The 13899-nt window shown below is 40.8% G+C and overlaps 1 protein-coding gene across 1 annotated transcript; it reads left to right on the top strand.

Moving 5' to 3' along the window:
- The first annotated feature begins 279 nt into the window (after window positions 1–279).
- Window positions 280–12161, top strand: LOC126986882 (LMBR1 domain-containing protein 2 homolog). Its single transcript, XM_050843353.1, has 11 exons — window positions 280–1468; window positions 1950–2239; window positions 2774–2938; window positions 3288–3498; window positions 3623–3799; window positions 4306–4483; window positions 4872–5053; window positions 5667–5906; window positions 6225–6426; window positions 6545–6641; window positions 9928–12161. Exons 1-11 carry the CDS (start codon window positions 1295–1297, stop codon window positions 10169–10171), a joined length of 2160 nt encoding a protein of 719 aa, XP_050699310.1. The 5' UTR covers window positions 280–1294; the 3' UTR covers window positions 10172–12161.
- Window positions 12162–13899: the final 1738 nt, after the last annotated feature.

The raw sequence follows: 13899 nt of genomic DNA, 5'->3' as shown, positions 1-13899 counted from the left end.
AGGCCAAGGAACAGTCCCTAAGATGCCTGAGAGCTCTGGCTCTGCCCCACCGCTGAAGGAGGTGTTGCCGCGCAAGGGCATACTCTATCAGGAGGACTTTGCCTACCTGGCCCTCTGCCGCCCCAAGCTGATGCCTCTCAAGTCTGTGACCTTAGAGAAGCTGGAGTCCATGCAGAAGAGTGCCCAGGAGAAGCTACGGCAGCAGCGGGAGCAGCAGGAAGAGCAGCAAGGACTGGGCTCTGGCATGAGTGGCAGATCTCATCTTTTTTAACTAGTGCTCTAAACTCCATAGACTATGTTGCACCCATTGCCCAAACTCTTCAGTGTCAGAAAGCTGTGTTTAGCAATATAAAGGTACACACTTGCACATGAACCACAAGACTGCTAGAGTGCATGTGTTAACTTCTTGAAACTGTTTAGAAAAAAAATCTATGTGGACTTTCCTGCACCTTTCACTAACTTCTCACCTCATGTGCTGTCGTGTGACTGAAGAATGATTGTGTCCTGAAAAACTGTGAGAAAAAATGCATCTTGTGATAGTATTGGATTCATCATCATCAAAAGATAGTTGATACATGTCTGAAGATATGACTAGTTTATATAAGAGGCAAAGAGGCTGTTAGTAAAGAGTAATCCCTTCAGTGCAAAGTTACACCAGTGGATCTTTTTGGTAGCAGCAGTGTGTTGATCAAGTTGAAGCCAGTTGGAAGGGTTGAAAACTCAGGCACGTAATTGCATCCCAAGACGCCAAATTAGCCATTCTTAAGTAAGACAAACTGACACTTTCACGAGACATTTTTGTTTGGATAAATGAAGAACAAAGGAAACAGAGGGAAAAGTTCAGTAATTAACCATATGGCTAATCCCAATTGTGGAATCACCCTTTGTTTCAGCTTGATGATACAAAAGCTATAGACTTGTACAGGAGACAGCATGATCAGATTGTATAGTTCTCATCAGTAGTACAAGGGGGAAGAGATGCTGAAGGTATATACACAAACCTGACTATGCATAAGAGATATCTCCTTCCAAGTTAACTATTGCACCAGCACTAAAGAAAACAATAAGATAAAAGAAGGCAGCTGTAAACAAAACAAGAGAGAAGATGGGAAACTAAACTAAACTACCGTCACTAAGAAATAAGAGAGATCGCCTTTCAAGCTAACCATTGCACCAGCACTAAAGAAAACAATAAGAAAAAAGAAGACCGCTGTAAACAAAACAAGAACGAAGACGGGGAACTAAACTAAACTACTGTCATTGATGTCTTGGAGCCGCCCCTAGAGCCAGCAAGATGAGTGTAGGGCCGCTGGTGGTGGAGGTGCTGCTGACCTTCGTGGTGGCGGCAGTGGTGCTATACCGGTACAGCAACTGGTACCGTCATCACCTGGTGGTCACTGTGTCTGTCTTGGTCGCCTGGTACTTCTCCATGCTCATAGTCTTCATCCTGCCACTTGATGTGTCCAATGTGAGTGAGGTTCCATGCTGTGGTATCATGTCATTTTAACTTTTCACTATTTTTATTATTAGTATTGGTTGAGTATTTTTCTCATAAAGTTCATTAGGATGGAGATCAAGAATAAATCTCCAAATCCCACTGCATTTATTTATTTGTATTTTACAGTGAAGGAAACAGCTCTAAGGGCAAAAACAAAGAAAGGAAACAAAATAGCCCACTAAGCACTGCTCCTGCAACTATAAGGGGCAGTTATTTTTGCCTAGAACATTCATAAAAATAGTCATCTTTTTTTTCAATCTGCACTCTCACTCTGCCAGAAATGCCATTTTTAATAATTATTATTATTATGATTTTTTTGTGAACACCAGTGCTCATTATATTTTCTCTATATATACAAACTCATATGTGCATCTTTACACAGGCTGTTGAGTTTTACATCACACATTAGAATTCTTTCTTTTGTTACTCATCGTTGTCATTTTTATTTCAGACTATCTACGAGAACTGCCTACAAGACTATGAGGAAAAGTCAGCCAGTGCTTTGCTGCCTAGTGGTGGTGATGGAGGTGGTGCTGACAACAACACCCTCATGGCCATGGCTGCTGACTTGACCATGGAGGGAGTGGTCGGCAACAGCACCTTCTTCAACATCACCAACATCACCACCACCACTGAGCCCCCACCAACTGTTGGATGTCTCAAGCCATGGAGCTTTGTCCCTGCTGGAGTGTTCCCAGTGTTCTGGAGGGTGGTGTACTGGACCTCACAGTTTCTGACATGGTAAGGGTTTCTCTGTTTAGTGTGCTTCATGGGTGATGTAAATAGGCTTGTTTGCCAACAGTTTTCTTTGTTCATCATTCATTGTGCTGACACTTGAAAATGTTCATCTGTACATGATTTATTTACACCTTTCTACATTCCTTTCTTGAGATCAAACTATGTATATTTATTTGTGTGGGAACCTTAAAAAGTTTCGTAGATATTGATTTCTTAGTCATGTTGTTTTAGTTAAATCTTTTTACAAATTAAATCTCATTCTGTTGAATTTGCATATTGCAGAAACTGTGAAGTTATGGTGGTCTCCTTGCTACATGTTTAGTTTTGTGTTGAAATAAGTTGTGCTGTATATATTTTTGTTTGTTATACAAATAAACAAACTACTTGCAAGAAGGATAATGATGACTACTCTATACAGATTCTTAAAGCTCTTTGTAAGCTTGTTTCATTTATCTTGGCAGGATGGTTGAAGAACATATTTTAAACTCAAGTAAAAATCCTCATGTTTGTTGTGTTACCTAGAAACTCTTTTGGCAGGCTGATACTGCCATTGATGCAGTCATACACAAAGGCGGGGGATTTCACCTTTGGCACCAAGCTCCGCTCTGCAGTGATAGACAATGCTATTTATTATGGTTCATACCTACTTATTGTGGGCATTCTCCTGCTGTACATTGCCTTTTCTGACATGGGGCTTGATGGGTGAGTGTCTGTTGCAGGATGAAAGGCTAGAAAGTAATGAGAAGCAGCTAAATAAGTTTTGATTGTGAGTTGTTTGCTATAAAGATAATAATTGATCAGTATAATGAGAATTTTTCATATACTTTGCCATAAAGGTGGTTAAATAGTATGTAAATACAATAGAATAGTGAATGTCCTTAAGTAAAAAGAGTAATGCATACTCTATAAATTACACTTGATCATGCCTGCTTTGCATCACTGATTGAGCAGAATCCATTGAAAGTGGATGTAAAATGATCATACAGAAAACCTTTAGAGTTGTCTGTTCCTTCCCTCCAAAAGTAAGTGGCATCATAACTTTTTCTCCCAGAGCCAAATTGCGTGCCATTGCTGCATCTGCCTCCAATACTTGGGGTCTTTTCTGGCTGGTGCTGCTGCTAGGCTATGGGCTGGTGGAGGTGCCTCGCTCCATATGGCACTCTGCATCCACCCTCCATACCCTCAACCACAGCTACTTCCATGCTGCTAAACTCTCCCAGGAGCGCGCTGAATCCAGTGAGCGGGTCAGCGATCTCTTGCAGGTGAGCAGGACTGTATAGGAGACAGAAAGCCAATGATGGTTAGAGGATTACCTGTATTCATTAGAAATCAATTTTTGGGTAACATAGCTTTATGTCAAGTAATATTTGTGTGTTGAACCTGCAGAGCATGAGGGCTCTGGGAGGCAGCATTGGGCCGGGCCACCCCTTGCGACCACACATGGATGTGATAGAGAGCAAGGTGCCAACAGAGCTTCTGGACAGAGTGCGCCGTCATCCACCTCCAGATTCACCCCATGCTGATGTTCCCTCTGAGAAAGCCCTTGTTAGGCTACATAAGCAGGTAAACTAAGTTTTTAGAACCATATGAAAGTTCTGAATGACATTCCCTTTTTTTTTTTTTTTTTTTTTTTTTTGAGAATATACAGTAAAATTCCTACAATCTGGTTAGCAGGAGACCAGACTCATACTGGATTATTGGAATATCCAGGCTTTTGAAGTTGAATTAAATTTAGTCAGAGAGGTATCTTGATACTCCGCTCATGAAAGCATTCAAGGCATAGGCAGGAGGAAATACAGACAAATGAAGGCTGCTCTGATATTTACAAGTGAAAGGGATGAATGAGTAATGATACTGGGTGACTTCTGAATAAGGAATTTGGATAGCATAGTAATGAACTAGAGTAGAAAGTCATATGCAATTAGTCTGTGGCAGGGGGGAGGCATGCACTTAGCATGCAGAACAGCAGTCAGCATGAAAATATTGATAAAAGGTAGAGAGGCAACACTGCAGGGCTGATGACACACGCTTAACAGAATGATGAACAGCCATTTCCTTTCCACTCACAGCTGCTGAAGGCTCTGCAGAGTCAGCGGCGTGTGGAGACCCAGTGGGGGCTGCTAGTGGAAAAGGTGGTGTCTCTGGAGGACACACACCGCAACTCCCTGTCCCACGACTCCACCTTCAAGCACTCCACCCCTCCTCACCGCCATCACCTTCTCTCTTACATCTACACTCCCACCATAGGTTAGGATTTAATGAGGGCTTTCTACTGAGACTATACACTTTACTTTTTTTTATAATATCAGTCAATAAAATAGCACAGTAAGCATTAAAATATCATCCCATATACAACTATGAACTTGAGAATGAGAAAATCATTATGAAATTAAAGTCACTATTTTGCTATGGGAGCACAAACTGAACTTTTTGTGAAGGGTACCCACATCCAGTTCTGTAGCTCTTGTGTAATGTCTGAACAGTCCAGCAGCATTGTGGGGTGTGCACTAATGCAGAGGGAGTTTTCTTCATGTTAAATTTTTATCCAATCTGAACCACATAAAATCCATTAATTGAGGTTGTTGTATATACCTACATGTGAAGCATTTCATTAATGTTTGGCATGCATGTTCAGAGTGGGTGTGGCGGTGCAGGGTGCGAGGGTACCTACTGAGAGCGATGGCAGTGTTCTTTGCTCTGGTGTCTGTGGTGGTGGTTTGGTCAGAGCTTACCTTCTTCAGCACCAGCCCCACCATCTCCCTCTTTGCTGTTTTTGTCAACCTAGCCAAGGCTAACTATGATTACTTCACTATTGAGGTAAGAATTTGGTCTTCCTGCACAGTTCACCTACATACTGCTTACTGCAATCCTTTTTGTGTGTGTCTGTTAATCCAGCAAAGGTCAGGTATAGTCACTTAAATTCTAAGGAGAGGATTGCCTGCATGCAAGATATCTGCAGCTTATTATTAATTTGCAGTCCATTGCATCATTATTTTGAGTTCCTTTGATCTTCGTTTTCCTCAACTTTTAAAACAAATTAATTCCTTTTCTTTCCCCACTGGTATTAGTGTTATTAGTATTGAAGTTACTCATAGGGTATTAGTAATCTATCTATTCATGTGCACCCTTGCTCTGCATTGGGAGCCTTTGCTCTGCTCTTAGAGTATTAATAGTAGTTTTATGTTTACTCCTTCAAAAGTGAAGTAGTATCAACCAAAATACATCACTGAATGATTGTTTAGGAAGGAAAAATTATTTAGAACATACCAAGGCACCTTGTGCTCTTCTTCAGGTTATCTCCTTCATTTTTGGCCAGTCTTACCTTGTGTGCTTGCCCCATGTCCTGATCCTTTACTTTTCCACCCTTTCATTCAAATACTGAGTGTTTAAGAGCAGTTTATGATAAGAGACTCTTTCCACCTTTCCTCAGGTGATCTCGTCACTGTCTATGGCCTACATTGCCCTGTGTGCCTACTCCACTCTCTTCAAGATTCGTGTCCTCAACCTGTACTACCTTGCGCCTCATCACCAGACAGATGAGTACTCACTCATCTTTTCGGGCATGATGCTGTGCCGCCTCACCCCTCCCATGTGCCTCAACTTCCTTTCTCTGATACACATGGATTCTCATGTCATCACAGTCCGCACAGAGGAGACACATTACACCCAGGTATGTCAACTGCTCTCTGTGCCCCCACGGTGCATTGATGTTAGGTATTTGAGGATAACATGAATTTTAGATATTTATCAATAATTCTTTTACCTGTGTTAAATACTTTTGAGAACCCCTCATAAGGATTTATAATTATATTATTGCAAGATTCCTCCTCAGCTCAAACATTGCTAACACAATGACAATTTGGCTACAATCGCATTTGTCCATCACCAGGGCCAAGATCAGCTATGCTTTATATGTATATGCATAACTCCTTTGGCCAAATTATGCAGATAGTTGTATCTAACTGAGGGAACCTTTGTGCCTCCCCAGATCATGGGCCACATGGATGTCATCCGCATCGTCAGTGATGGGTTCAACATTTATTTCCCCATGATGATTGTGGCACTGTGCCTCGCCACCTATTACAGCCTTGGTTCTCGCCTCCTCTCAGCACTTGGCTTTCAGCAGTTCATGAGTGATGATGATCTCACTACTGACTTGATTGAGGAAGGAAAGACACTCATTAACCGAGGTACTTTTGATAACGTTCACTTTATGTGAACTATTTTTGTTATACCTGATAATTCTAAACAACAATCTACTATACTGATACAGGAGAATCTTACTGATAGATATTCTTTCCCTGTCAGAATCTCGCCGCCGACAGAGAATGGAAGACAATGCTGCCAGACGTAAGGACTTTGCCGAGAGGTTTGGTGGAGGAGAATCCTCAGCCAACATGTACAGGTACTTAAGTGTCAAGAATTGATTGACTTTGTTTTACGGTCATTCTTGATGAAAACACAGTTGCAAATAGTCTTTCTTGTTTTGGGGCAGCCAGAGTGGTGTGCCCATAAAACAAGGCATAGGATTAACCTTTGAAGGGCTGTGTGTAGGTCCTGAAACAGCCTGAGCCTTTAAGAGGGTCACCAATTGCTTACCTATCGAATACACTCAGAAGACTGAAGGTAGATATAATAGAACTCCAAGACAAGGAGGCCTGGCAGTGGCAAGATCAGTAGGAGAGGGTACTACAAGTTTGGCATGAGCAATGGTGCCTGTCTCAAGAGAGTAAAGCATCCCAAGCCAACTGCAGCCATTTCTTGATAGTTACTCTTGTCGAAATACACCTTGGGCTTCATGTCACTCATTGTAGTGTGATTTTTATTGAGATGTACGAAAATGAGCAGAGGATGGCAAATTCCACTCTATGACAGAGCGATACCCCCCTTAGAATGCACTTGTCGTTTTAATGCTACTACTGACACAAAGAGCTATGAGCTATGAGCTATGTGTTGGTCCCCATGGCTCTGGTACAAAGAACACCAACAACTCCTGGATTTTTAAAAATTCCTGGAGGTTGAACATTGCAATTTTTGGTACCAGACAGCTGAGTTTCATTGCTGAACATGGTGTAGCAATCCTGGAGGGGCAGCCAAGGAGATTGATCACATCCGTGCAAGCACTCAGAGGATCCTTCAGAACTATAGGCTTTTCAGGAGTGCAAAGTTCTCTGCAACTAATCATAAGCATGTTGCAACAATCAAGCTTCATGTGAGGTTATATAGAATCCAAAGTTGTAACCATGCTGTGTTTTGTCTTGAGAAACTAAGACTTGACATGTGCTCATTAACCCCTTGAACACGAGGACGTGTATACTGCGTCATTGCCGCCCTCATATGATATCTAAGTACGCGTATGCTGCGTCCTGTATGAGTTCTCCTGGTATTATGTAATTTTTTTCCCGGATATTGTACGAGAGCTATCAGAATATGGGTCGTGTATGATATGATAGCTTACTTAGCTTTCATTATTATTACATTGGAATGTGAATTGCCTATATCAGGGGAGGTAGCCTATTGATGCACCCTGCTGGTCCATGCTTGTGTGAAGTGGTATTTTCCACACACTAATTTCTTCCCTCTCCTGCACTTCTCCCCACAAGCCTATCTACCCATCAGTACTAAAATAAGAGAGTAAAATTCAGTGAATAAATGATCAACACAGTACCGTATATTTCTTGTAAGTTTATATATCCACCTCAAAATTATCAGTGAATTTATGTTTGTCTTTATGCACTGTTTAAGTCCCCTTATGCTGATATATAATACATGATGATTATGTTCAGCTTTATGGCTTAAATCTAGGTATGTTCAGTAATGACATTTCAAAATTGGTCCTCACGGCATTCCTGGATATGCCTCAAGACATGCTCTCAGCCCAGCCGTAGCAAAGGGGTTAATATGGTCACATTTCAGATTGGTTCACTGTGCTCACTATCTTTGACCCTGCAGAACTGTGCAATGCCTTCAAACTTGAAACTCTAAGCTGCAAAAGATAAAACTGGAAAACACCCAAGGTCAAGGAGTGTTTTTTGCCTCAGAGGAGACACTGGAAAATATCATGAAGAGTTGCACTCGCAAAGAATCAGTACCAGTGTAGGGCTTTGTTACATAGGACTAGAGCTTTTCATGAGAAGAGATAAGGAGAGGTATATGTCAAAAGTCTCAATCAGGATATCAAGGGTGATTTCCATGCAATTCACCTCTGACTTGATTACCAAGCCCTAAAGCTCTGTTCCGAGCTTCCCTCTCAGGCGAGTGTTGCCAGAACAGCAGATGGTTGCCTCTTGTCAGACATGGATGAGCAGAGAGCTCATTGGGCTGAGTACGTTGAGCAGATATATGCAGCAGACCCTCGAAGAAGGCAGCCATCAACTGCTGGGTTACAAAGTGGATGATGATCCACCCCATCTTGTTGAGGTCAGAGAGGCTGTGGCAAAGAAGGGGGGAAAAAAGGCAGGTGGTGTTTGTAACATCAGTGCAGAGCTGCTCAAATCTGAAGGTGTGGCCATGATCCGTGGCATGCATTTAATGCCGTATGGCAATCTGGTCCCCTCCTTCCTGACTGGAAGAGGGGGCTGGGCATCCCTGTCTGGAAATAGAAAGAGGACTGTCAGGATTGCAAAAATTACTGCAGTATTACACTTTTCAGTGTCCTCACTCATATATTGCCCATGTGGATTTGTAGCCAGCTGCTGAAGCTGCAGATTTGAGCAGTCTGGGCCTGGTATCATGACAACTAATTGTATCCAAGTACTTCACACGACTTGACAGGGGATGTTAGCACTCTACATATGTCGTTCTCCAGAAGGCATTTAATTCAGTGCATCATGAGGCACTGGGATCTCATGCAACTCCATAGGATTCCTGCAAGGATCACTGGTCTATTAACAGGCTGTACTCTAGGACTGAGAGTGCTGTAAAGTGTAGGGGGTGACATGTCCTGCTTCTTTCTTGTCACCACAGGATTGCAGCAAGCCTGTGCCCTGGCCCCATAACTGTTCATTATACTTGCATGGACTGGGTATTAGGCAGAGGTGTGGACAAAACTATGGAGCATCTGTTGACAATACCATGGTCACTCATTGTTTTTGGTGATGATGCAGTAATCCTTGCAGTCTCTGAGGTTCTGGTGATGGCTTTTGCACTGTACAAAAAGGCAAAGGCTTTGGGACTTCAGGGCTCCCAGGCCAAGATCAACGTACAGGTGTTTGGAGGCTTACTGTATGAAATAGTATAGTCTGTTAATGTGTGTGGCAAGGACATTGAGATCTTGTATCATTTCACACACTTTGGTAGCATAGTGCAGAACAACAATCATCAAGAAGTCTAGCACTGAATTGGCTTGGCCCATGGTGTTGTGGACTCATTCAGCATGAGTATATGACTCACAAGCAATTCAGTAAATAATCATCTAATTTTAAAAAATATTTCTTAAATGTAAGCATAACACAAATTTATCTCAGTGGTTAATATTAGAAAAGATTAGTCTTTATTTAAAAGCTTGGTGATGTTTCATGACCAGAAATATACTCCAGTAACTTAACTCATTAAGCCCATGGTAAAGATTTAGTTTTGCTTAAAGTCACTTTCCTAGAACCTATTGACAGTGTTAAGTCAGGAATTACTGTATTACTTTCTTACTTTGTATAATGGCAGCAATGTTCATCACTCGGCAAAAAATCTTCCAGGTCAGCCCGACAAAGAGCCGAGGAACTGGTGCGGCCACTCAGGCGGGAGGACTCATCAGAATCTGCCCAGCTAGAACTCTTGGGTGGATCACAAAGTATAACCGACTACTCTTCGCACACCACTACCACCTCTTCCATGGACGACCCAGAGGCTGGTCGTGATGCGGGCAGACTTGGGGGCTACAGCCAGTATTCCAGAGCCCGCACGCACAGGCCTGATAAGGGCTTGTTTGATGATGTGTGAGTAGTGGGAGCAACACATTTATGGTTTTATTGTGCTAGAAACTATTTTCTAGCCTGAGGTTTGTTATTTGGTTATTTCCCTGTTTTTTCTCATTGGAATGAAAGTTGTTAAAACATTTGCATTTTCTGATATGATTATTATTATAATTATTTTGTCATGTTCTCAGAACTGGTATATATTTCTTTCCAAAATGGTGCTTCAGTTTTCTTGGGGATCCAGATAGGAAAATAATATTCCCATCAGCTAAGCCTTCCAGTTAGATATTTTGTAGCTCAACTGGTAGTACTGCAACCTAAGAAATATAATGTGCCATAAAACTGAAAATCACAATTTCTGCAGTAAGAGTAAAGTAGGCAAAGATTAGTGCTGGGCTCAGAGAGTGTTTAAGTCTATAGTGTGTCAGGACAGGTATGTGAGAGAGTTCTGACTTGGAGATTAAGTAATAATACTCCCTCTGCCGTTAACTTGGGAGGTTGTGCTGACTGGAAAATGCAAGCATCTATGGGAGAAAGAGATCTTTTGGGCTGACAATGGAGGATTGTTCATCATCATTAAAGTTGTTGTAAAGACTCAACAGGCTTTTCTGATCATCTTTTAGTTGATGGTCAGCCTGTGTTGGGGCCTCATATGTGGTCATGAACCATTGCTCCACATTCTCTTGAATATGCCAATTTCCAGCGCTATCTCCTTTACACTAAATGCAGCATTCCAAAATGTATGAATAATGATTATACTAGCCTAAGAAATATTAGGCTTATGCCCCATTGCCACTAGAATAAAAACACAAATACTAAAAAGTTTAAATCAGTCTGGAAAAACCTGCCTTGAGGAGGCACAGACAGGCATCCTTTCCCAATCACTGGCCATTAGGTCACTGATAAAGTTGAGTCCTGATCCTGACCCACGAGTGTTCCCTCCATAACACTGAACACAGGGCCATCACTGTATGATGGCTCATTGATAGTTGAGTCAACTACTGGCAACACTTTATTGTGGTTGAGTTACCACTTACCAGGCATGCAATTTTTCCTGCAGACCCAGAGTGGCAGGGGGATGTTTTGAACACCAACTCACCAAGTTAATGATGTAAGATGTATAAAGAAATGAGGAGTTTAGAAACTGGACAGGTTGTAGGATCAGAATTTTGCCATTACAATGACAGTAGGAGTCCCCAAAGTAAAGTAAAAAGCAGCTACATTAAAGAGCCTGGGAAAAGCATTTATAATAAGGGTAAATTAAGCCTCTGGGGTATTTTTAGAATCTGGTATGGTGGATGCCTGCTAGAAGTGATAAATGAATTTTACTTTGTGGAATGATTGTTGCCCTTAGCAACATCATAACTTTGAGATAAATATATGATTGAAATTTAGTTCTGCTGGAGACAAGAGAATTAATCTTGTAGTTCCATTTTAACATTTTGTATGATGCAAGGACTGGGTTCACAAAGAGTGTTATGCAGCCAGGATGTGGTGTCTGTTATGCACATATCAAGCTTTATTAGTTTTTATATGCCTAATGGTGGAATATGCGGCTACTTTGTATTGTAGGAGGAAGCAGAGACATTTGTAACCCCAGGGGGGGGTCAGTGTGTTACATTTATTACATGTGTACTCTCCCAGCTACAGTTGAGGTTTGTTAATCTGAATTCTGCTGGCCCAAAAATCTATTTAGTCATAATTCTTGAAGGCAGAAAATTATAATCCAAACCCAACAGTTAAAATTTTAAAGGAAAAATAAAACCATAAAAACTACAATTGTCCAAATTTTGATGTGCAGAAAAAATAATTGATAAGAAATAATGAATAGCCTACATTCTGGGTGGCAGGAATCAGTACATTTTACACTACATATAAATTAATAACAAAAAAATGACAACTAATTAATTCAAGTACAAGCTTATGGTGGTTTGGGGCATTACTTGATAGCCTGGAATAATCTGGACAGGTGTAACAGGTGTGGGCTTGCTGATATGCAGATTAATGGACTTTTACTGTAAAAAAAATAATTTTGTGTTTTTAAAATCCTGATAAAATTGATAAACTAAGTTAATCATGGATTTTTCATGATGGGTAATATTGGTTTAAATACTATATTCTTTATCTAGTCATGTATTGTTTGAATAGTTGTTTATGTGTTTACAAGGGCAATTTGCCATGAGTGATGCTGGTATAATTTATTATGACTTGGTGTTGGGTTAGGCTAGGTTGTAAGGGTCTACAATTATTTTCACAGAAAAATCATGTGCAATGCTTTCATGAAATATTTATTTATGTACAATGAGTAACCATAGACTCATTCTGACAATAGGCTGTTCTGAACACACCATTTTTCATACATTCTAGCTTGTAAATTGTCTCAAGTGACAGTCCTCTAGCCACTGTAGAGGCTAGCTGTGCCTAGATACTTATGCAAATGGTAGGTAGCTTACCAAAAGTCTTTACTGTAACCTTTCCATGAATGTCATAAGTGATAGCAGGATCAATAACATACAGTGAGAACTATCCTGCCATCATGAGAAACTGTAATAACAAAGCGAAAAATCTTCAATGTACACTGCCAGGTGCCGAAAATTAAATCACGGCCTTCAGAATAAAAGCGAGGCAGCATACCAATCTAACCACAGATGGCACGGTGACCTTTTAGTTCATTTGTGGTTCAGTTGGTATGCTTCCTTGCCCTCATTCTGAAGGCTCAAATTTGATTGCCAACACTAAGTGGTATCCATTCCGAGATGTAGTTTCCATTGGTAAAATTCTGTAACAGATAACAGACCTTTTTACAAAGTATTATCTCTGTGTGGCTGTGTTAGATTATATTAGTAGCTGCCACACTTATTCCTTTTGCTGGAGAAGGCATCCTAGTTATGAGCCTCAGTGGTTACCTTTAACACACTCAGCCTTCTCAAACCTTGTGAATTCATGAATGAAACACAAGGTAATTCATTATAGGTAGAGATATGATCTTTGTGGCTTGACCAGTTGTTGACATCTTTTTCTTCCATGTGGGATGCCTGTCTCCTGGCCAAAATACAGACTTTGTAAAAAGGTCTCTTACTTGGATATGTGATCAGCCATATACTTGTAATGTGTTCTCTTCAACAAAGCATTAGTTGTCATGCATTTTGTCGTAGGAGTATCAGAAAAGTCATGCCATCACCCTTACATGTCAGTCATGAAGACATTTAGAGGTAGATTTCAATGTAATGAAAGTAAGAGTATACGTTGCTCGTTAGTATTATAAAGTGTCTATTGCTCATTAGTCACATAGCTTATGTGCATTCATCTGCTTGGAGCAAAATTGATTGAATTCATTCATAACCATTGTGATAGTAAAAAGTCTGACAAGATTGGGGAATACCTAGAGTAGAGGTATTCATGGGAGAAGGATTTTGCAAAAAGGGAACAAAAGACTACTGCAAGGGTCACCCTCTGTCAGGGGAAGTTCCTGAGGGAACCAAGCATCAGAACTATATTGATAGGCAGATAGAGCACACTTATGAAATGGAACATGCATCTCAACACACTCACTCGATTGTTCATTTTCATTGTCACAGACATGCACATGAGTGGTACCTATCCATTTAATCACTAAGGGAACATGAAGAGCTTAATTTTAGAGAATTTATCTGATAATATTTGACAAAGAACAAAGAAAGGAAAATAACATGAGGGCACTGCAAGTATGTTTATTGATTTGTATTGATAATTCTATGTACAATTTAAATTATT

This window comes from Eriocheir sinensis, chromosome 63, assembly GCF_024679095.1.
Source record: "Eriocheir sinensis breed Jianghai 21 chromosome 63, ASM2467909v1, whole genome shotgun sequence".
Lineage (NCBI taxonomy): Eukaryota > Metazoa > Arthropoda > Malacostraca > Decapoda > Varunidae > Eriocheir > Eriocheir sinensis.
This window is presented reverse-complemented; position numbering and strand designations above follow the sequence as displayed.

What these genes read in the sequence shown, in the direction of transcription:
- LOC126986882 (XM_050843353.1), top strand. Translation starts at nt 1,295, where the DNA reads ATGAGTGTAGGGCCGCTGGTGGTGGAGGTGCTGCTGACCTTCGTGGTG. An exon ending in ACCTCACAGTTTCTGACATG is followed by an intron (nt 2,240 to 2,773) that starts GTAAGGGTTTCT and finishes CTCTTTTGGCAG; the next exon opens with GCTGATACTGCCATTGATGC. An exon ending in ATGATTACTTCACTATTGAG is followed by an intron (nt 5,054 to 5,666) that starts GTAAGAATTTGG and finishes ACCTTTCCTCAG; the next exon opens with GTGATCTCGTCACTGTCTAT.